General features: G+C 36.4%; 2 protein-coding genes across 3 annotated transcripts in view; one reads left to right on the top strand and one right to left on the bottom strand.

Annotated features, from left to right (window-relative positions):
- Positions 1-4,222, top strand: part of git2a (G protein-coupled receptor kinase interacting ArfGAP 2a) — a 35,798-nt gene extending 31,576 nt beyond the window's left edge. Inside the window, exon 18 of the mRNA XM_056457525.1 lies at positions 535-4,222. Within this exon, the coding sequence (XP_056313500.1) occupies positions 535-744 (210 nt within the window). The 3' untranslated portion in view covers positions 745-4,222. The remainder of the gene's footprint in view (positions 1-534) is intronic.
- A 4,348-nt stretch (positions 4,223-8,570) lies between these two features.
- Positions 8,571-22,540, bottom strand: tchp (trichoplein, keratin filament binding). 2 transcript variants are annotated; one of them, XM_056457524.1, is made up of 13 exons: positions 22,474-22,540; positions 22,056-22,323; positions 18,547-18,757; positions 18,378-18,434; positions 15,959-16,027; positions 15,655-15,828; positions 14,845-14,957; positions 13,241-13,307; positions 12,953-13,125; positions 12,782-12,863; positions 10,882-11,067; positions 9,150-9,293; positions 8,571-9,052 (listed from the first exon to the last, which is right to left on the bottom strand). In XM_056457524.1, the coding sequence occupies exons 2-13, from the start codon at positions 22,244-22,246 to the stop codon at positions 9,020-9,022; spliced, it is 1,500 nt and encodes a 499-aa protein (XP_056313499.1). In that variant the 5' UTR covers positions 22,247-22,323; positions 22,474-22,540; the 3' UTR covers positions 8,571-9,019. The 2 variants fall into 2 exon arrangements, with proteins under 2 accessions (XP_056313499.1, XP_056313498.1); XM_056457523.1 differs by having other exon boundaries at positions 22,056-22,514.
- Between the last annotated feature and the right edge of the window lie 2,514 nt (positions 22,541-25,054).

The raw sequence follows: 25,054 nt of genomic DNA, 5'->3' as shown, positions 1-25,054 counted from the left end.
TTCTGTAGTAAGGAGAAACATTTACAGGATCTGGAGGAAGAAGAAACTGGTCCATATAAACTGTGTAACAGTTACTGGCAAAGTCCCATACATTAGTAGTCTTTGCTGCTTCTTCCTTTAATAACAAACGGCCGGCGAATCCCACGCTGCAGGGTAGGTTATTGTAGCAATCATCAGAAAAATGACAGGAACAAACACAGCACATGGTATACTGTGGTATTGTTGTGTTACCCTTAACCCTTTATTCCCCATAACCGCATGTCTGGCCATCTCTCAGTGATCGTAATCTTTGTGTCATGATTAACCCCATGATCCCTCATAGCTGTGATCACGTTTTACCGGATCCGGTACTTCATATTTGGTGATGTCCCATATCGACGTCGACGTGTTCAGGCAAAAGATCCAAACAAAGGACGACTCATTCATCGTTGAGTCGACTCAAAAGAATCAGTTTTACCACATGCTAAAAAGTCACATTCACAGCAAATGTCCTAAACTTGTTTAAAGTTGGTGTTTTCTGTACGTTGTCCACAGAGACCACGCTCTGAGACGGTCAGGAACTCTCTGCGATTATTAACGTCCAGTGCGAATCGGCTCCAGACCGAGTGTAAGAAAGCATCTCCTCTGGAGAGCAGTCCTGCCTCAGACATGCAGTTGGTCACTCAACAGGTCATCCAGTGTGCTTATGACATCGCCAAGGCTGCAAAGCAACTAGTTACTATAACCACCAAAGAGAACAACTGATCTTACTTCCACCTGAAATGCAATCCTGACTATTTTAGTTATTTTATCATTGTCAACTGAGATTTGTTTTTATTTAATCTAAGCTGTATTTGCATGTTTTTAGTTCTAATTTAACGTGAACGTTATCAGTGTATCATCGTATGGCTTGAAGCCGTAAGAGAAATCCTCTTGAGGGTGTTGTGTAAGGATGTGTATGTGTTGACCTGTGAAAGTGAGTTTGATTAGATGGCAAGTTGAGAGATTTGAGCAGAAATGTATTCGCAATGGAGCAGCCAATCATGTACTAGATGTAAAAGAAAATGCCTGACTCTTTGCACTATTCTGAAAACTTTGAATGCCGTTACCTCTTCATAATCAAATAAAGTGCATCCATAAAGTATTCATAGCACTTCAATTTTTCCACATTTTTTATGTTACAGCTTTATTCCAAAATGGATTAAATTCATTTATTTCCTCAAAATTCTACACACAATACCCCATAATGACAAAGTGAACAAAGATTTTTGAAATTGTTGCAAATTTATTAAAAATAAAAAAACCTGAAAAATCACAAGCTATTGCCGTGAAGCTCTAAATTGAGCTCAGGTACATTCTGTTTCCACTGATCATTCTTGAGATGTTTCAGCAGCTTAATTGCAGTTTACCTGTGGTCAATTCAGTTGATTAGACATGATTTGAAAAGGCATACACCTGTCTATATAAGGTCCCAGGGTTGATAGTGCATGTCAAAGCACAAACCAAGCATGAAGACAAAGGAATTGTTGGTAGACCTCCGAGACAGGATTGTCTTGAGGCACAAGGCTGGGGAAGGTTACAGAAAAATTTCTGCTGCTCTGAAAGTTCCAATGAGCACAGTGGCCTCCATTCTGATTCTTCTGTGGAGAGAGGAGAACCTTACAGAATGACAACCATCTGTGCAGCAATCCACTAATAAGGCCTGTATGGTAGAGTGCCCAAACTGAAGCCACTCCCCATCTGGAATTTGCCAAAAGGCATCTGAAGGTTTCTCAGACCATAAGAAACAAAATTCTCTGGTCTGATGAGACTAAAATTAAACTCTTTGGAGTGAATGTCAAGTGTTACGTTTAGAGAAAACCAGGCACCGCTCGTCACCAGGCTAATACCATCCCTACAGTGAAGCATGGTGGTGGCAGCATCATGTTGTGGGGATGTTTTTCAGCAGCAGGAACTGGAAGACTAGTCAGAATAGAGGGAAAGATGAATGCAGCAATGTACAGAGACATCCTGAATGAAAACCTGCTTCATAGTGCTTTTGACCTCAGACTGGGGCGACGGTTCATCTTACAGAAGGACAATGATCCAAAGCACACCGCAAAAATATTAATGAAGTGACTTCACAACAACTCAGTGAATGTCCTTGAGTGGCCCAGCCAGAGCCCAGACCTACATCCCATTGAACATCTCTGGAGAGATCTGAAAATGGCTGTACACTGTCACTTCCCATCTAACCTGATAGAGCTTGAGAGGTACTGCAAAGAGGAATGGACAAAAACTTATGTACATGTGATTTTTCAGGTGTTTTATTTGTAATAATTTGCTACAATTGAAAAAACTCTTTTTTTCACATTGTCATTATTGGGTATTGTGTGTAGAATTTTGAGGAAATAAATGAATTCAATCCATTCTGGAATAAGGCTGTAACATAAACAACTGTGGAAAAAGTGAAGTGCTATGAATACTTTCCGGATGCACTGTATTTAGTTCACCATTTGTGGATGGATGTGGATGTTTTTTTAATTATCATCATCATCATCATCATCAAAGCCTTTCAATTCAATGATAATCTATATTGTATCATAAATATGAACTGTAATCTGTCTGATAAAAAAAACATTCAGGTAGTGTGGTCTAGTAGGCCAAGATTAGGTACAGTATAAATGTAAATATATGTTATAATTAAGTATTACTCAGAATTTTCACAACATCAGGTTTAATGCTGTCTCAGATGAATCATAATCAGATTTATAGAGTAGAATAAATGTACAAATATATATAAAGAAAAATATGAGAATGATAATCCAACCAAGTTGTAGGGTGTTTGTTAGATTTGGATGTACTTTGGATGTACAATGGGCACAAAAAGTACACTTAGATCACACCTTTGTAAAATATTATTTATAAACTATTTAAGTTTCATACAATATTAACCAGGTGGCTCAATGGTTAGCACTGTCGCCTCACAGCAAGAAGGTCATTGGTTCGAGTCCCAGCTGGGTCCACATGTTTATGTGGAGTTTGCATGTTCTCCCCGTGTTCGTGTTTCCTCTAGCTTCTTCGGTTTCCCACACTATCCAAAGACATGCGGTATAGGTGAATTGGGTAGGCTAAATTGTTCGTGGTGTATGTGTGTGAATGGGAGTGTATGGGTGTTTCCCAGTGATGGGTTGCAGCTGGAAGGGCATCCACTGCGTAAAACATATGCTGAATAAGAGACTAAGCTGAAAAGAAAATCAATGAATGAACATTAAATAGGTGGCTCCGTGGTTAGCACTGTCGCCTCACAGCAAGAAGGTCGTTGGTTTGAGTCCCAGCTGGGTCAGTTGACATTTTTATGTGGAGTTTGCATGTTCTCCCCGTGTTCACGTGGGTTTCCTCCGGCTGCTCTGGTTTCCGCCACAGTCCAAAGACATGCGATATAGGTCAATTGAATAAGCTAAATTGGCCATAGTATGTGTGTGAATGAGTGTGTATGGTTGTTTCCCAGTACTGGGTTGCAGCTGGAAGGGCATCCGCCGTGTAAAACATGCTAGTATAGTTAATAGTTAACACCTAATGAATAAGGGGACTAAGCTGAAGAAAAATGAATCAATAATATGAACTAAAATATTTTGCTTATTAGTTGACATCTGCTAATTTGAGACAGTGGTCCCAGCATTGAACCCAGGGGTACACCACATGTTAAATGGGCTTTGATCAGTGCTGTAAAAAGATTGAAATCTGTGTTCACCAATGAAAGCAACTTTGTATTCACCAATGATTTCACAACATTATTTATTCTATTTTAAATACATTCACTGAATATATCTGAGGTCGAAACCATCTTCACCAGCAGATAGATACTGTGTTTGTGATGGTTTCAAAGCGTTTTAATTGCTGTTGTTGTTTTTTTTTAGATCAACGTATATGTTTAGGAAGCTCCTAGATATATCCTCTCTACAAAGTATTTTGGTCTGACCTAATCAGGTTAGTGATAACAGAGAGTTGTGTGGTGGACTGGTAACTCAGTATATTTAGAGCTAAATGTCAGTGACTTGGAGCTCAGTGTTTGTTGTTGTTCAGATGAACTGGTCTTCCACTTATTAATATTATTGCTATGCCTGTGTCTAAGAAAACAAACGTGTTCTTTATTTTTTAAATAAACTTAATTTATAATTTTGAGCTTCAGTTGTTGCTCTGGAGGTTTGATTGATATCAGAAATTAAGCCATACTGTATGAATAAAGTTTTTAAAAAGTGTTCATCTCATGCCAGATTATTTTTGCTAGCAAAAGCTCTTCTCCTGTTTTCTGCCCATATTTTACTGATTTCATAAGCATCCAGCATTCAAATTTCATCTTAAAACTTGCACATACTATGGAGTACGTAAACACTGTTAAAGCACTACAAATGTTCTTGATCTTTTTTTGTTCTCTAGACAGATTTGTTCTATAGACGCCCACACAACATGGTAAAAAAATATAAACCATGAATCCTGTAAGTGTTATCACTTTTTATTAAATTATTAAGACATGAGAGCATTATATACTTACACTTACTGGCCACTTTATTAGGTACACCTGTCCAGCTGCTCGTTAATGCAAATTTCAATCACATGGCAGCAGCTCGATGCATTTAAGTATGTAGACATTGTCAGGACGATCTGCTGCTTCAGAATGGGGAAGAAAGGTGATTTAAGTGACTTTGAACGAGTCATGGTTGTTCGTGTCAGACAGGCTGGTCTGAGTATTTCAGAAACTGCTGATCTACTGGGATTTGCATGCACCACCATCTCTAGGGTTTACAGAGAATGGTCTGAAAAAGAGAAAATATTCAGTGAGCGCCAGTTCTGTGGGCAAAAATGCCTTGTTGATGCCAGAGGTCAGAGGAGAATGGCCAGACTGGTTCCAGCTGATAGAAAGGCAACAGAAACTCAAATAACCACTCGTTACAACTGAGGAATGAAGAAGAGCATCTCTGAACACACAACACATCCAACCTTGAGGCAGATGGGCTACAGCAGCAGAAGACCACACCGGGTGCCACTCCTGTCAGCTAAGAACAGGATACTGAGGTTACAATTCGCACAGGCTTACCAAAATTGGACAATAGAAGATTGGAAAAATGTTGCCTGGTCTGATGAGTCTCGATTTCTGCTGCGACATTCGGATGGTAGGGTCAGAATTTGGCATCAACAACATGAAAGCATGGATCCATTCTGCCTTGTATTAACGGTTCAGGCTGGTGGTGGTGTAATGCTATTGTTGCTGACCATGTCCATCCCTTTATTGTCATGTAAACGACACCTTGGTTTCTGATTTTTGGCTCTTTAATGGGCTTTCATAAGCCTGTGTGATCTTAGGGTAGGAAAGCAGGTTTTGATAGTCTGTATTTCTCATTTAAAAAGGAAAACCAAAATTATGACATCAGAAGTAAGAAATGCAAACCAAGTAGTGCTGTTTATTTTGAATATGAGAATGATTTGGTTCTTCATTTTGGCCTGCTCGTGATATGAAAATATTAATGTGTTTTATACATAGTCAAAGTGTGCCTCACTCAGCTGAGTGGACTTGACAAACCAACTGTAGAGACACACTTCCCTCTTTTCGCTCCATAAAAAAAATAACAAAAAAAAACACTTCTTTTAAAGTGCGCCACACACATGAGTGGGTTTGATAAACCACCTGTAGAAACACACTCACACTAGAGGTCTGCATTCCCTTGACTGTATTGCGGGAGCCGCGGGACCCGTCCAGATTTCTTGCGGCGTGGGAATAAATTTCCGAATAAAACACAGTATCGGTCAGTCACTCTGGTGTAATTTGAACGGGAGCGGGTGGTCTAACAATATAGCGCTCCCGAGTCAAAACGTTATTTCAGAATATCAGTTATTTTATATCTGCGATTTCCTCATTCTCATTGAGCACCGGTACAGCCAATGCATACGACTGTTACACATGATGAACGCATGGACCAGTGCTTTCTGCACGTGCTTTTTTTGCACAGTCTGTGCGCGCATTATCTGCCTAATGCTCCTCAGAGTGGGCATTACCAACATGGGAGAGTAATGTGAAGATGCGCTGTCCTTCAGCTTGCACTAGAAAATGGTCAGTTTGCTGGAAAAAAGTTTCCCTTTGCATGTGAAAATACCTCAAAGTTTTACCCTTTAGCAGTCTTCACAAGACTGGAACCTCAGGTTTGAGGGGGCACTCATGTCTCATCACAAAGGGGCAAACAAAACTGACATTTAGCCTACAATCCTTGCACAACCTAAGGTTTTATCTGTTATCTCTCTCTTTTGCTAGTACCCAATTTAAACGTGAGATTTTGGAAACCAGATCTAAATTTAGCAGAAACAGTTGGGTCAGGAAGAAAACGGGGCAGGGCGGGGCGACCTCTACCTTAACTCTTCTCGTTCCATAAAAAAAAATTCCACTATGCATTTATAAAGTGTGCTTTACATAGGTGAGTGGGTTTGACACACCACCTGTAGAAACACACTTCACTCTAGCACCTAATTCACTGAGCATTAACAGTTCCTTTGTGTAATTAGCACTTCCTGTGTGTCTGCCGCTTCTTGTTGAACTGCTGAATGTCTCGTCAATTGTAAGTTGCTTTGACAGAAACCTGACTAAATGTAAATTGAAATGCTCAGGCGAGATGTAGCATCAGAAAGTCTGTGCTGTCTTTGTTTGCTTTCATCTCTTTAGATTTTATTCTCGCGCATGACTTACTTAGCAGCCAAACTAAACATTTTGTCCACTTTCTCACTAACATCCCAACACGATTCAACATGTCAAATTGGGCGAATTGCCGGTGACGTGTGAAACACACCACAAAAACTAGACTGACTGGCTTGTTGTCTTGTAGCGCTACACTCTCCGGCCACTTTATTAGGTACACCTTACTAGTACCGGGTTGGACACCCTTTTGCCTTCAGAACTGCCTTAATCCTTTGTGGTATAGATTTAACAAGATACTGTAAATATTCCTCAGAGATTTTGGTCCATATTGACATGATAGTATCACACAGTTGCTACAGATTTGTCAGCTGCACATCCATGATGTGAATCTCGCGTTCCACCACATCCCAAAGGTGCTCTATTGGATTGAGACCTGGTGACTGTGGAGGCCAGTTGAGTACAGTAAACTCATTGTCATGTTCAAGAAAGCAGTCTGAGATGATTCGCACTTTATGACATGGTGCATTATCCTGCTGGAAGTAGCCATCAGGAGATAGGAACACTGTGGTCATAAACTTTAGTTTCATTATTGATTTCTTTCTCTACGAGTGTCACACAGGAATCGGTAAACTAGCCAAACCTATACTTTCAACAAAGGTCTATATAAAGTTTTTAGGGGTTTACAGTGTAGTGTACAGCAGTATTTTAGATAGATAAACTTTTGATTTAAAACTCACTGCTTAAGGGTCCCGTGAAGTGCTTAAAAATGTGCATTTTTTTATTCGATGTTTGACGTAATCTCAACTGAAAAATGGAGGGCGGGACAGAGTAGCTCCGCCCCTTTTTAAAAAACAGCTAATAGTACTATGTTTATATCAAAGCTCTTCAGTGAGAGCTGAGATCAAGTGCCTCAAATGAAGCGCCTTCAGCATCTTGAAGGTGGGCGGGGCATGTCTGATACTAGTGAACATTTGATTGGTCAAGAATTGATGAGAAACTGAAATTTGAGGTGACGTGAAATAAAAACCGTTGATCCGTTTAGGCGGAAGTGACAAACAGCAAGCTTTGGATGTTTAAATCAGTTTTATATTTTCTATATGCAAATTTTGTCACTATTTTGGAGCACACTAGCTTATAGATATCCTTAAAACTAACATACTAAAACTAACATCTAAAATGTTAATATTTCTGATGTTCTAATTTTGGCTTTTCTTTTTAAAGAGAAATACAGACTATTGAAACCTGCTTCCTTACCCTCACATCACACAAATTTATGAAAGGCCATTATAGGGCCAAAAATCGGATAGCTCAGATAGCTCTTTGCTACTCTCACATGGCCGCCCACTGAAGGTAGGTTGCTACCCTAAGTGGTGTTAGTGAGACCAGCAAAGGGCACTCAACCTGTGGTCTGTGTGGGTCCTAATGCCCCAGTATATTGATGGGGACTCCATATTCCATTCATGAGATGTTAAACCGAGGTCCTGAATCTCTGCGGTCATTAAAAATCCCAGGATGTCCTTCGAAAAGAGTAGGGGTTTAACCCCGGCATCCTGGCCAAATTTGCCCACTGGCATCTGTCCTTCATGGCCTTCTAACCATCTTCAAATCATAATTGGCTTCATCACTCCTTTCCATCAATCAGCTGGTGTGTGGTCTGGCGCAATATGGCTGCCGTCGCGTCATCCAGGTGGATGCGGCACACTGATGGTGGATGAGGAGATCCCCCCAATGTGTAAAGCACTTTGAGTGTCTAGAAAAGCACTATATAAATGTAGGGAATTATTATTATGATTATTATTATCATTATTATGACATTAAATTGGGAATTTAACCATTTTATGCTATTGGCCTAACTTATCCTTAAAACTAACATGCTGAAACTAACATCTAAAATGTGTTATTTTAATTTCACTACACCATTAAGAAATCTACTCCACATCTCTTTTATTGTTATGTTAGCCAAGAGTTATTTTACATATTTGCCTGCACACATTGCTGCCCACTTAAAATTACTCAGTATATATGACTGCAGTAGACGACGGATGACATTGTGAATTTATTGAAAAAACTGTCAGCGCTGAAATTTTTACAAAACAATCTACATATAAAAGTGGACTTGGATGCAAACTTCAGCATAAGTGCAACAAAAAAATTGAACTTACCTAAACCACTAATTATTTAAGAGCCATAAAGTAAATCATGAACAATTTATGACATCTCTAAACCGAAACCTGGCTCTCATTTGAAGCACAAAGTGGCCAAGATCAACATGGACATAGATATCCCCCCCCGATGTGATTAAAAACAGTGCTAGAAAAAAACTCCTAGCATCTGAAAGGGGGGTGTGGCACAAACTTTCCTCCTGTGAATGTGCCCTCATGTCCATGCTGACCGGGGTCTGCTGTGAATCTGCCACGATGAAAAAACACACATTTTATTACAGACATGAAATGAACATTCACAGTTTAAATGCAGCCTCTTCATTACCACATTAATGTCCACTCACTCTCTCCTGGTAGCCCTGTCGAATCATTCTGTCTGTTTCCAAACGAAGCTCCTCCTCTTGTAGACGAAGCTCCTCCCTCTCTTGTGCTTCTTCCTGTTCTAGTGTTTGTTGCAGCGCCCACTGCTCCTTTCGTCTCTGCTCCACCTGTTGGACAAACACATGTACTGAAGACACTGGCTATTGAACATTTATAATGTATGTATTGCAAGAGGGAACTAAAATGAATGAGGGAATTTAAAGTGACCAAAAAATTATGTGTGGAAAATTCCATCGCATTTCTAATTATAAGAGTAAACATCTCTATCTATCTATCTATCTATCTATCTATCTATCAATCTATATATATATATATATATATATATATATATATATAGATAGATATATAGATATATCTATATATATATAGATAGATATATAGATTTATATATATATCTATCTATATATATATATATATATATATATATATATATATATATATATATATATATATAAATCTATATATCTATCTATCTATAAATCTATCTATCTATCTATCTATCTATCTATCTATCTATAAATCTATCTATCTATCTATCTATCTATCTATCTATCTATCTATCTATCTATCTATCTATCTATAAATCTATCTATCTATCTATCTATCTATCTATCTATCTATCTATCTATCTATCTATCTATCTATCTATCTATCTATCTATCTATCTATCTATCTATCTATCTATCTATCTATCTATCTATCTATATATATCTATCTATATCTATATCTATCTATCTATATATATATATATATATATATATATATATATATATATATATATATATATATATATATATATATAGATATATATATAAAATGTGAATTAATTTAAATAATTTATACTATTCTTTTGCTGGATGCTTGATTCTGATTGGCTGATGAACTTTATCCTCAGATAAAACACTCTGCTAAAGTAGTTCCAGGTTTTGACCACATTTAGACCGCGTTTTGGCCATTTTAGGACAAAAACCTGACAAATGTTTGAAATACATGATCTGAACAGTATCTATAGTTGTGATAACTATAGTATTTTTGTTAATAATCAGTAATAATTGACTGCATTCAGTTCAATTACTAGAAAAATAAAGCTCTGCTGTACATTGTCACCACATCATCAAGATCGATGTGCATTATTTTCAAAGAATTCAATGGCCCATCATAAGGGTATGAATATTTGTTATTTATTATTTTCACTGGGTATCCAATCCAGTGTCATCAAGCTGACTCTGAGGTACTGGCTTAAATTATGAATGAAATTTTGCTTTGGTGTTCAAGTCAGCCATGGTTTTTCTTTTTTTTTTTTTGCTTTTACATTCTTATCACGTTGAATATTCAGATGTTGAACACATAATTCACTTCATTGAACATGTATTACACACATAGACATCTCCTTTTTGGAAGGACAGTATATTCTGTATAACTGCAGGTTAACTATGTTTATATACTGGCTTACCTTTACACGACTCTTTAACATTTCTCATTTTGAGCGTAATGTGGTAATAATGTGCACATTTTTTATAGATGCTTTGGAACGGTAACTATTTTGATAATAGCTATACAAATAAATTTGGATCGAATGTTTTTCCCTAATAATTTGGACACTATTATAAAACGGCAGACTCTAGATATAGTGCACTATAAGGTGGATGAAGAGATATTTTGGATAATTCCAGACAGTGAGTGTGCAGTTTAGACCTGATCATCGATCTCCTGTATGCGAGCGGTCCGGACTCCTTCCTGCTGCTCTTTCTCCAGGCGCAGAGTGAGTCTGTCCTGCTCCAGCTGTTGGATGAGCTCTTCTCTCCTCTGCAGAGACTCCTCTCTCGCCAGCCTGTTTTCCTGCATTCGCTCCTGCAACTGCTGCTGACGGCCTGCCAGGACCTGACAAAAAATATCACACAAACTAACAATCACAAATTTGACTACATTTAATATTTTGTTTATATACATACAGTGATCAACATTTAAAGTGGATCATCACTTTTCATCAAAGTTGTCCTAAAACAATACCCATTCTTGTCTTCGGACAATTTTAAAAATGTTTTAGATTCACTTCAAATGTTGACTACTGTATATAGTAGTATTTAATATATATCAAAATAATATATTTAAAGGTCAGAGTGCAGCCCCAAAATACAAATTAACTGTATTGTATTTATACTTTGCTGCCATCATTTAAACCACTAGGTTTCAACTTTTTCTTAGTAAAAAGATTTGTAATCATTACATACAGTTGTAGTCAGAATTATTAGCCCCCCTGAATTATTTTTTTCCCCAATTTCTGTTTAACGGAGTTTTTTTTTCAACACATTTCTAAACATAATAGTTTTAATAATTAATTTCTAATAACTGATTTATTTTATGATGACATGATGACAGTAAATAATATTTGACTAGATGTTTTACAAGACACTTCTATACAGCTTAAAGTGACATTTAAAGGCTTAACTAGGTTAATTAGGTTAACTAAACAGGTTAGGGTAATTAGGCAAATATGTAGCTTAAAGGGGCTAATAATTTCAACCTTAAAATAGTTTTTAAAAAAATTTAAAACTGCATTTATTCTAGCCGAAATAAAACAAACAAGACTTTCTCCAGAAGAAAAAATATTATCAGACATACTGTGAAAATTTCCTCGCTCTGTTAAACCTCATTTGGGAAATATTTAAAAAAGAAAATTCAAAGGGGGGCTAATAATTCTGACTTCAACTGTATATATTGTATACTTTATTTTGAAACGTATAGGTCAAAATTAGTATATCGTTTTATTTTCATAGATTTTGTAATTTTTCGCAGTCATATTTTGACATTTTAGTTTCCTATAAATGCTGTTCTTTGTTCTTTTGAAATTTGTCTTTATTTAATAACAATAATAATAATAGTAGTACAGAACAATGAACATTTTAAAAAATGTTATACTAGAGTAAGGCTGGGAAAAAAGCCATGAGCCATGAGTCCAATCTTTTTTCTATATTCTATACTCCATATTTTAACCATATGCATTCTATGCATTTATAACAGCGATGGATTCTCTCTAATAACCCATGCATACTTGACATAAAAATAATTTGATACAGTGGCTTAATTTCATTTAAGCGTTTCTATCAGGGCTGCACAATATATTGTTTCAACATCAATATTGCAATGTGATCATCTGCAATGGTCACAATGCAGGATATAATGTTGAGCTTGTATTATAATTTATCATTTACATGTGTTTTGAGGCCTGTGACTGTATAATTATTTTATAAACATTCAGGCATTAGAAATTGTACCATTTATAATTTTACTTACAATTGATTTAATTGAATTATTTTAATTTTTATTATTCAATTATTTTTATTATTGAAATTGTATTATTAAATGTATTATTCAATTCAAATATTCAAAATATCATAATGTTAGGTTTTCCAATATCATTCAGCCCTACTATCTATCTATCTGTCTGTCTGTTTGTGAGTATGAGGTCAGATGTTTCTCCAGCTATAATATCTACACTTCTATCTATAACACATTTTCTATTGATTATCCAGCTGAAGTGTGAACGTAAAGTGCAGAGTGCACCGATGAACTGGCCATGATCTTCAGATCTCACCTCCCGCATGAGTCTCTCTCTCGCTCTCCTCTCCTTCTCCCACTCTGCCTCTCTCTTCTCCCAAACACGCTGAGCTTCCTCCCTGCAGATGGCAAACAAAAAGCAGGAGCATGGGTATTTCCACTTCCATGTACAAATGCACTTGATTAAACATCTTGCCTGTGCGCTCACCGGTATAAAATGTCAAACTCTGCCTCCCTCTCCCTCTCCAGCTGGAGCTGCTCCTCTATGACTCTCTTCATCCAGGCGGCATCAGCGACGGCTCTCTCTCTCCTGGCTTTGTGCAGTTTCTGCTCACCCAGCTCTCCCTCCAGCAGCGCCGCCAGGATCTTGCGGTCTGCCTCCTGGTGGACAGGAAAGGTATCGATCATGCATTTATAATTTCACAATCAAAAAGTTGTTGCATATATGATATGGAGGGCAAAAAGAGGTCAAATTGAAGTTTTGGCTGTAACCTACCAGCTCCTCCTGCACCTGCTGTGCTCTCCTTTTTAGCTGAGCTCGATACTGACGAGTCAGGAAACGCCTGTGGAAGCAGTTATACCGCTTGGTAAGTTGTTTTATATATTGATATAGTTTGAAATTTAAATTTTGAATAATTTCAATGAAATAAAAAAAATGTTGTTTAAGTTAATAAGTTTGTTAGGTGCTCTTGTCATTTGTAATAGTCTTAATATGCATAATTTGATGCCTAAAAAGTTGAATATGCATACAAAGTGTAAATTATGAACGATCAGTCAGATGTTACAAAATCAGCAAAGGTACCGGACTGTCCTTAAATAGGCAAAGGAAATATATAAATATATATGTATATATGTATATAAATGTTAAATAATATTATTTAAAATATTATATAGAAATAAGTACTACCATTCAGTCGTATAATTTGCTTGCTACATGGGAATGGATGGAGATAAAATTAGTTTTGAAGAACATTGTTCACTGTGCAATCTGATTGGTGGATTTTCTGGGTAATGTAAACATGAACTGTTCCAATATAATTGATATAAAAAATTAAATTGTGATGTGATCCTATTGTGATCATTGTGATGTTTTTGTCATGTTCTAAACTTACCAAGTTCTGGCAATTATTATTTAATTTCTTTTCAAATATTTTGCATGTATCAAATGACCCTTGCCCAATTGTAGGACTATTTGGTTTAATTAGATCCCAGTTTAGACAATAATACGAAAAGTATGATTTCTTTTTCAACAATAATTGCTAGACGTCTTATACTGCTCAAATGGAAGGACAAACTTTAAATCATTGGATTAGGGATCTTATGTACCATCTTACAATGGAGAAGATTCTGTACTCCGCCAAAGGTTGCTGTCAAAATTGAATCTTATTTGGCAGCTAGTGCTGACATATATAGAGCAAATGGATCCAAACTTAATATTTGCAGTTTAACCATTGTTTATTTGTTTCTCACATTTTTTTCTATCTATATTATTTTATTTCTTTATTATATATTTGCTAAGCCTATTGTGATTCATTGTGTGTGTGTGTGTGTATATACTGTATATGTACAATAGATGAGTGAACATAAGGGAACATTTATCTACTTGTATTTTATGTATATATCATGACATGATGTAAAACAGATTAAAAATGTGCATAATATATTGTATAAAAATGGTGCAGTGGGGCAGGGAGTGCCCCACTGAGTCAGAGAGAGAGTGCGCATCAACGTCAAAATTATTAGCCCCTTTAGCTATATATTTTTCCGATAGTCTACAGAACAAACCATCGTTATACAATAACTTGCCTAATTACCCTAACCTGCCTAGTTAACCTAATTAAGCCTTTAAATGTCACTTTAAGCTGTATAGAAGTGTCTTGAAAAATATCTAGTCAAATATTATTTACTGTCATCATGGCAAAGATAAAAAAAATCAGTTATTAGAAATAAGTTACTAAAACTATTATGGGTTGAAAAAAAATCTTCTCTCCGTTGGGGAAAAAAATGAAAAAAAAAAATGGGGAAAAAAAATAAACAGGGGGGCTAATAATTCAGGGGGGCTAATAATTCTGACTTGAACTGTATGTCTAAATATTTCACCCAAATTCCGTTCTCCTCCTGCTTTCCTCCATCATCTTCCTATCATCCTCAAGCTTCTCAAGCTCCCAACGTTTGGACATCAGAGTTTCCTGTTCCTGCTTAAGACGCTCAGCCTGAAACATATAGAAGAGATGGAACAAATGAAAAACACACTTTTGGTGCTGCTTCTTTAACCTTACAATCTTAGCATTTGTTTAGGTAATAAGGTTGTTTTTACACAGTTGAAGTCAGAATTATTAGCCCCTCTGAATTATTAGCCCCCTGTTTATTTTTTCCCCAATTTCTGTTTAAAGGAGAGAAATTTTTTTCAACACATTTCTAAACATAATAGTTTTAATAACTCATTTCTAATAACTGATTTATTTTATCTTTGCCATGATGACAGTAAATAATATTTGACTAGATATTTTTCAAGACACTTCTATACAGCTTAAAGTGACATTTAAAGGCTTAACTAGGCTAATTAGGGTAACTAGCAGGTTAGGGTAATTAGGCAATTTATTGAATAGCGATGGTTTGTTCTGTAGACTATCGAGAAACAAATATAGCTAAAGGGGCTAATAATTTTGACCTTAAAATGATTTTCCAAAATTAAAAACTGCTTTTATTCTGGCCAAAATAAAACAAATAAGACTTTCTCCAGAAGAAAAAATATTATCAGACATACTGTGAAAATTTCCTTGCTCTGTTAAACATCATTTGGGAAATATATAAATAAAAAAAACCCAAAGGGGGGCTAATAATTCTGACTTCATCTGTACAAGTTACATTGCTTTACCAGTGTAAGTGCTTATTACAGTAATTCCATACTTCCTGTTCCCGTAGTTTGAGCTCCTCCATCTGTTTACGGAGATCCTCAGCTCGCTTCTTTTCCTCCCATCTTCTGTTCTCCTCCTCTTTCCTCATTCTTTCCAGAGCCTCCCGTCTGGTCCTTTCATACTCATTCTCAAAGCGCTGTTTCTCCTCCTGTGTTCTCTCATCCACCTAAGTATTATAGAACAAACTTACATTACACTGGAGATGTTAAACTAAGCAATCCTTTGTCAAGTAAGATTATTCATACACAAGCAACTGAGCTGCATTCATGCTTAAGCCGACATTTAACATGTCTTACCTGTTTTTTCTCCTGCTGTTGAACCTGCCACTGACTCACAATGTGATCTTTGTGCAGCTCTGACTCCACCTGCATGCACACAATCATTTGAGACACTCAGATGTCTGATTAAATAATGCTCCAGAAGTGGTTGCGTGTGTTTGGAACCAAATCCTGAGCTCAGAGTTCCAGTTCAGTCACGGAAGAATCTCATCACATGCTGTATTAGCTTACACTCACGTCAAACTATATTTTCATGAAAGAAAATTATTCAAAAATCATGGTGATCATGATTCCTCTGTAGTAATGAATAATAAGAAACAATAATAATAAATTTTATATAAAATGTTAGAAGTGAAAATAACCAAGCTATTCCTGTAATTTGAGGGTTTAATAGTGTAAGTATAACAGTGGCTTACACTGTTGTTTCAAAATTTAAGGTCTTTATAATTTTAAAGAATGGTTTTTAAATGAATATATTATATTATTCTATTTCTTTTTTTTGTCAACATTGAACATAATCGTGCTGTTTGATATTTTTATGGAAATTGATGTGGACATTTTTTATTCAAAAAAGTATAGCATTTACTGGACTAAAAAACTTTTGTAACCAGGGCTTGCCATTAACACCTGCCAACCTGCCAAATGCAGGTAGATTTCAGCTGTGGCAGGTTAGACAGACACCCCCACTAGCCACTTTGGCTAGTTCAAAATCATTTTTAAATTGCTAGTGCTAGCAAAGAATCATCTTTGAATATTTTTTTTTCAGTGTAATTGCAATGCGACACTTTTTTTTAATGAAAGCACAACCCATTTGCTCATGCTCATTGAGCAGGCTCATACACAAAAAAGTTAAATAAACGAGGAAGCAAGTGGAAATAACACAAAATTCTAATTCAAATTTATGCACATAAAATATTATTAAATATTTTCCCAACAATAAAATTGTTTGCTCGTGAAAATGGTGAGTGGCTGGTTATGGTGGAAAACTACTAGCCATGTAACCAGCCATTACTTACATATAGAGCTTTTCTGAGTACTCAAAGCGCTTTACAAATTTTGGGGGGAATCTCCTCGTCCACCACCAAGAGAAAGAGTGATGAAGCCAATTACACTGAAAAAAGTGTTGCATGCAAAACTGTTGCAAACAATTTATTTGTGTTGAATTTAAACAAACAAATTAAATTTATTAATGTCAAACTAATTTGTTTAATTTCAGCCCAAATAAATTGTTTACAACCACACAACGTAAAAAATTGAGTAAATCCAAGGAATCTTCTTTGAATAATTTTTTTCAGTGTATGATGTCAAAGTTCGCTCTGGCCGCTCTGACGACAACAATGTCTGCATTCACAGCTCCGCTGGCGAGAGCGGCAAAATTCACTACATTGATCTTATATTTAAAGGGGCTGTTCAGCAAATCAGTTAAATTCCCGCATAAAACGTGCTTTCTAGCATGAGAATGTTGCCCGCTTTATCAAATTTATTTAACTATAGAAGACTAAGTTGTTGCGTGTGTGGCTTTGCTCCACATATCTCATATATGTCTAAAATATTCTGAAGCAGCAATACTGTTTTGTCGTTATAGTTAGAGTGAGTTTTTTTAATAACAAAAAAAAAAATATATATATATATATATATATATATATATATATATATATATATATATATATATATACATACATACATACATACATACATACATATACATATACATATACATATATATATATATATATATATATATATATATATATATATATATAACATTTATGCACATCAACTCACCAGTACTCGCCTTTTTTAGTATGTCCTTTAAGAAAACATCGTAAATAATTGGAAATTAGGCAACAGCAATAATCAAACTCTTGGGAACAACTGTGGTCGGAACCAAAGTTCACAGGACTGTGTTCTCTGGAATACTCTCAAGTGGTGGACTTCTACATTCTGATTGCTTGCAGCTAAACGCAAAGTGATATGGGAATGGTTAGGAAACCATGACGGACAGAAGCCAGTGGGCGAATTTGGTCAGGACACACCCCTACTCCATTCAAAGGACATCCTGGGGTTTTTAACGACCACGGAGAGAGTCAGAACCTTGGTTTAACGTCTCATCCAAAGGACAGATGAGAAAAATGTCCTCTACTCACTAACACTTCTTTCGGCAGCAACCTAGGGTTCCCATTGGTCTCCCATCCAGGTACTGACCATGCCCTGCTTTAGAGGGTGACTACGTGAGAGCTGCAGAGAACCAGCTGCCAGCTTTACTAACTTTACTGGCCCTTTTATTCAATTGAATGCATACTTGCTGATTGACATTCTATTTTTTTCTTAATAAGAAAATGTTAAGGTGTTTCCTTGCACCTTAATAACACCCATAACTAACTTGGATGTCAAGTTTTGAGATATTCATTTATTCATATCGCAACGTATGACTGACCTTCCGCAGTTGTGAGTTGTTCTGCTTCCAGTGTTCCCTCAGCAGCTCCTGTGCAAGCTGAAGAAGATAAAAACAAATCAACATTTCAGATCAGATATGACACTCAGTCAGATAACATAACGTAACATAACATAACAGGGCTTTATGACAGAACAATTACTGTTCATACATTTTTCCTCCTCTCTTCTCTAGCAGAACGGAGGGCGTCTGTTTTTTCCACTAGCTGTCTGGCCAGTGTGTCTTTATCTGGATGAATATTTCTGAGCTCTGCCTCCAGCTGATCTCTCTCCTCCTGAAGCATCGTCCTCAGACGCTCCCTGCGCTCCTCTAATTTCCGCTGCTTCTCCTCCCTCATGCGCTCCCGCTGAAATGCTGACATGCTACAAGACCAAGAAAATATTTTTTTTTATTCACATAAATATTGCAAAGTTATTACAATCTTTTAAAAGTTGATTTGCAGTATTTCCCTCCTCTTTAAAATCATTAAGTATGCAGTCTTCAACTTTTATATAGCTTTGTCTGATTTTTATTCAGTTGTTTATTTATTTATTTTAACTTTAAATCAAATTTTGCAATGCTGTGATTCTCCTCATAGCTGGTTTGTTTAGTTCTTGGTTTATAACAATTGAACAACTACTTAAGAAAAAAAAATGTATGGAAAAGATACTTTCATAACTGGTGCTGCCAAAAAAACAGGAATGAACTTTAACACTCCATAGACTGAAGTTTTTACTTCTCAGAAAGACTTCTCAACCTTGATTAAAAGTAAAATTATCATATTCAATAATGTGTCATATTTAATTATTTAAATAAATTATGTTATTAAAGGGCTAGTTTACCCAAAAATGAAAATTGCCTCACCATTTTCTCAGCCTCGAGTGATTCTAAGCTAAATTTCTTACTACTGCAGAACACAAAACAAGATATTCAGTTGACCTGCTGTTTTCTAACATTCCTCAAAATATCTTTGTATTCAAACAAAAAAGCACAAATATGTTTGGAACAACTGGAAGTGAAGAAAATGACTTTGGGTGAGCTATCTGCATGAACCAGAATCTAATACCATTTTAATCAGATTTTAATTATAAATTACAAGGGCAAACTTAATGTTTTTCTTAATGACATGCACAGATAATTGTTCACCCCAAAACTGGCAATATGAGTTAACAAAATCATAATGGTTAGTTTTGATTTCATTTTCTACTTTAAGTCCATTATTTACCTTCTTCACTTACGAGCGGGCGCAGCCATTTGAATCTTTTTGGCTCGAGACTTCCAGTCTCATACAGTTCCAGTCTCATACACATACTTTTACTTTTAGACATTTAAAACCGCTTGTTTTGCTGCTTGATGTTGCAAACTGATATTTTCTTATTATATTATTCTATTCTGACTGTATTGTCATGCAAACACCTGTTTGTAGAGCAAGTAGTTTGACCGTTTTCTGCCATTTATTATTCCTAGTCATTTCTCCCATAGGCGACCGAATCGGAAGTTCTAAAACAAATCGCAAAAATGAGCGCACGTTCACATTGAAGAATAAGGTTAATAATGTATATTAATATACTGTGGCTTAAATATGATATATTAAAATATTATAAGATATTCTGGCCTTAGAAAACAAATCTATAGGATTTTGTAGATTCTTCAATTTTATCCTTCTTTTCTAATTCAAGAGCTCAAGCTTAGATATTGCTTGATACTAATTGCAGGTTAGGCATGCTGTGCCAGGAGAGAAACCTGTGTTCAGAGATAATTGAGCCCAGGGCTCCTGTCTGGTCATTTAGCATGAAATGGGGTCCGAGAATGGATGGACTCTTTAAAAACGAAGATAAGGGAAGTAATGTGAAAATGGGCTATTTATTTTAGGCTTGAATTGATCTGATTGGTTTATCGATGATTGCGGATGAGAGACCAGCCGCGATCAATCATATCACATGCTCCTCTCAAAATTAGTTTAGAAAACCTTGCTTATTCAGATAAAGGGATAGTTCACCCAAAAATGAAAACCATGTCTTCATTTACTCATCATCCGCTTGTACCAAACCTGTTTGAGTTTTTTTATCCTATTGAACAACGAAAGATATACTGTAGTGAAGAATGTTGGACAAAACAGACTATTATTATGGATGCCAATGGCCGCTGCTCTTCACTCTTCAATATCTTGCTTTGTATTCAACAGAAGAAATGAATTCATAAAACTTTAAAAACACTTGAGTGTGAGTGAATGGGAAGGAATTAATTTTTTTTTGGTAAACTATCCCTTTAATGTATTTACTTGTAATTACAATAGACATTATTTAGGCCAGATTTAAATTGAAAATACTGAGTATACATCTGCACATTGTGTACAGTAATAATTTTTTTTATTTTACATTGAATACAAAAAAACTAAACACAAAAATCTCTACTGAAAACTGCAGCACAGGCCAGGGGTGTCCAAACTTGGTCCTGAGGGCTGGTGTCCTGCATAGTTTGGCTTAGTAGATAGAGTTTGATTAGCTGGTTCAGGTGTGTTTAATCGGGGTTGGAACTAAAATATGTAGAACACCGGACCCCCAAATGGTTTGTTAAATATGACACGCAATAACTTTCCACCTTTGTTGTGAACTGCAGGCTTTACTCTTTCATGTGTCAAAAGTATTTAGCAATTTATTTAGTTTTACATTTTTAGATCGGATTTTCAGTAGTCGCTGCCTATTTTAGTTTCTTAATCAGCGTAAGGAATTTAAATTAATTTTGCATTAAAAAAAGCATTTTGAAATCGGTAAAGGCGTCTGCAACTTTTGCAAAACATCAAAACACTGGCATATTAGCAGTCAAAACATGTGCATGACTGCATAAATTAATATTCCTTTATTAAAAAACAAACAAACATAAAAACAGTTGAATATTGTTTATGTCTATAATCTTTCAGAAATTGTACTAAAGCTGGATCGGTACCTTTAAATAGTAAACATTTGTATCTAAAAAAATTCATATTAATAAATGTCCTCTTTGATCCCCTTGGGGAGAACCACCTCATTATGTACTTTTATTTACTAAGTTTTATTTATATATTTTATATATAAATAGAAATATGAATAATTATTTAATATTAAATATGATTAATTATTGTAAATTATGAACATGTATATATAAACTTTTTTTTTTGTTTTACTATTTTACTTTTTTCCCAAGTGTATATAATCTATAGGTTACCACTGTAAGAAAATATCAGCATTCTGTACATGCTTTCAGCGTTACTTTTCCTTTAAAACACCTGCTCTGATCCTGTTTATATCAAATAAGCCTGCTCCTGAGCAGGTTTAAGCTACCAGAACAGTTGCTATGACAACAACTCGAACGAAACGACCTGGATAATGTCAAATCGTCAATAACCGAATCCAGCTTCGGACCCCAGGACCGAGTTTACAGCATAGGCTACACTGATGAGATATGTTTTGATGCTGGTTTATGCTAGTCTTGACCAGTAAGGGACTAGCAAAAGCCAGCATTAAAACATACCTTACCAGCATATGATGTTTTCTTTCAGCAGGATTATAACCGAAATCTTATTGTATTGATGCTTTGGAAACTCTGGTCTCACAGGTTGTTGTTGTGGGCAGAAGTGTTGGCAAGACTCCAGTAGGGGTTCAATAATACATTTAATGCACAAGCTACAGGAGGCATAAGCACCTGCGATGAAAGGACTGTCGTGAGCTCCACTGCGCCTGTTTGCTGCTGCGGACATCCTGCTCCATGAAGTACTGCGAGTGCTGCTCCCACTGCCGCCTCAGCCGCGCCTCCTGCTCCCGCTGCCGCACCAGCTGCCGCTCCAGAGTCCGCACCCGACTCGGCCAGTGCGCGGAGAGCGTCGGGAGAGCCATGGGTCTGCGAAGGCCGACTTTACTTCTTACAGGAGATCTTGACTTGCGACCACTGGAGCAGTCATGACAACATAATGCTGCAAATGAGGATTATTAACGTTACTACTATTGTTCGCACTACAAAATAAGTCAGTAGATGTTAGAATCGACTTGCTAAGTCAGTTCTATATTCACGTTGAAAGTTGTGCGTATTTTAACGAAACTGTAGTCAAAAGAAAAGCTGTTACCGACGGCGGATGTGTAAACAAAACACCAAAAGAGAAGCGGTCCACTTGGTTACGCCTCTACTTCCTGGTTACCTACGGCGAGAAACGAAGTACAAGCAGTTTATAAAGCGAAGCGTGTACTGCGTGTATGGATGATGTGCATTTCTACACTAATTTGCATCAGACAACTATAGCAAAATAACATAAAAGTGTACAGTAGCAAGCGCTTAACCAATAACAATCTAACAAATAGAGCAAAAGATTCAATTAAGGCATGTTCAAAACATGGAGATGTCACATAAAGGGAAAGTTTACTGAAATTTTTACTCAGTTTCTCAGATATAAACCGTTATAAGTTTCTTTCTTCAGTTGAACACAAAAGAAGATTTTTTTAAAGAAAGCTGAAAACCTGTAACGATTCACTTCTATTGCTGGAAAAACAAATAGGTCTACTATGGAAGTCAATGTCCTTCTGAAAAAAAAACTGCTTATACCAGCCTAAGTTGGTTGGCTGGTTTTAGCTGTTGACCCACCTGTTTTAGATGGGTTTTGGTCATTTCTAGGCTGGTTTTCAGTTATTTTCAGCCTGGTCTTAGCTTAGTCAGGCTGGAAAATGACCTGCTTAAACCAGCTTGACCAGCCTGGTTTTAGGATGGAGCTGGTTTTGGCTGGTCAAGCATATTTTAGCTGTCATCTCCCAGCCTGACCAGCTAAAATAACTGAAAACAAGCCTGAAATGACCCTCTAAACCCCTCTAAAACCAGGCTGGTCGACCAGCTAAAACCAGCCAACCAGCCTGGTTTAAGCAGTTTTTTTTTTCAGTAGGGTGGTTACAGGTTTTCAGCTTTTTCCAGAAGAAATAGGAATAAAATCAAACTGGTTTGACACAAGGGATGACAGAATTTTTATTTTTGGGTTAAACTGTCCTTAATTTTGCAGGGGAAAATTCGTCTCTAGTTTTGGGGTTATTCATGGTCTGCCAAAAGTAGCTTGTTAATTCTAAAGTTTAATTTTAATATTCAGTTGTTAACCTGTGAGGTAAAAAGTGGCACCTCATTATACCTAGATTAAAAAAAAAAAAAACATTTTACTGGTTGTTTACAGTTTATAGGTTAAACCCATATTCAGTAATAACAGTGTCATTGACTATTTTATATTGTATAATATTGGGTGAGAAGTACCACATCGACCACGGTGTCATTATCACCTCACCTACATTTACTCCTGTGGCCCCATAGGATAGTAAAGTCCATCGAATTCACGCTTAATTATATACTTTATGACCAATAAGGCAAGGCAAGTTTACTTATATAGCACATTTCATACACAGTGGCAATTCAAAGTGCTTTACATAAACAGGAATAAAAGAAACAAGTATAAGAAAAATAAAAACAAATAATAAAAATGGTTAAAAAAAATAAAATAAATAAGCATAAAAACAGATAAAATGTGTTATAAAAGAATGAAAAAGAAGAGAAAATAGAATAGTGCGATCTGTCGGACATAGCACAGTGCTCATTCAGTAAAGGCACAGCTAAACAGATGTGTTTTCAGTCTTGATTTGAACGTGCTTAATGTTGGAGCACATCTGATCATTTCTGGAAGCTGATTCCAGCAGCGAGGGGCGTAGTAGCTGAAAGCCGATTCACCCTGCTTTGACTGAACTCTTGGAATTTCTAGTTTATTTGATCCTAAAGATCTGAGTGATCTGTTAGGTTTGTATTCAGTGAGCATATCTGTAATGTATTTAGGTCCTAGGGCATTTTGTGATTTATAGACCAGTAATAATACTTTAAAATCTTAGCCAGTGTAAAGACCTAAGAACAGGTGTGATGTGCTCTGATTTCCTGGTTCTGGTCAGAATTCTGGCCGCAGCGTTCTGGATGAGCTGCAACTGTCTGACTGTCTTTTTGGGGAGGCCAGTGAGGAGGCTGTTACAGTAATCCACCCTGCTGCTGATAAAAGCATGAATAAGTCTTCACTGGAAACAAAGCATCTAATTCTTGCAATGTTTTTGAGATGATAGTATGCTGATTTACTAACTGCTTTGACATGACTATTGAAACTCAGATCTGACTCCAGAGTCACACCAAGATTCTTGACCTTATTTTTTGTTGTTTGACCCTTAGAGCCAAGGTACACATTCACCTTGAGAATCACTTCAGTTTTCTCTTTGTTTAACTGAAGAAAGTTTTGGCACATCCAATTGTTAATTTCATCAATGCATTGGCAGAGGGTGTCAATGGGGCTGTAGTCATTAGGCAGTAAGGCTAGGTAGATCTGAGTGTCATCAGCATAGCTGTGGTAGGAGATTTGTTTTTTTCTCATTATTTAGCTCAGAGGAAGCATATAAAGGTTGGACAGGAGAGGTGCCAGAATCGAGCCTTATGGGACTCCACATGTCATGGGTGTCCACCTCGACCTATGATCACCTATACTGACATAGTAACCTCTCCCTTCAAGGTAAGATCTGAACAATTTGAGGACCGTCCCAGACAGCCCAACCCAGTTTTCTAGCATTCTCCAGTTTTCTCACATTTGTAAAAAGTACAAATGTGAGAATCATGCATATAATCTTTATGTACTACATTCACCATGTTGT

This window comes from Danio aesculapii, chromosome 5, assembly GCF_903798145.1.
Source record: "Danio aesculapii chromosome 5, fDanAes4.1, whole genome shotgun sequence".
NCBI lineage: Eukaryota > Metazoa > Chordata > Actinopteri > Cypriniformes > Danionidae > Danio > Danio aesculapii.
This window is presented reverse-complemented; position numbering and strand designations above follow the sequence as displayed.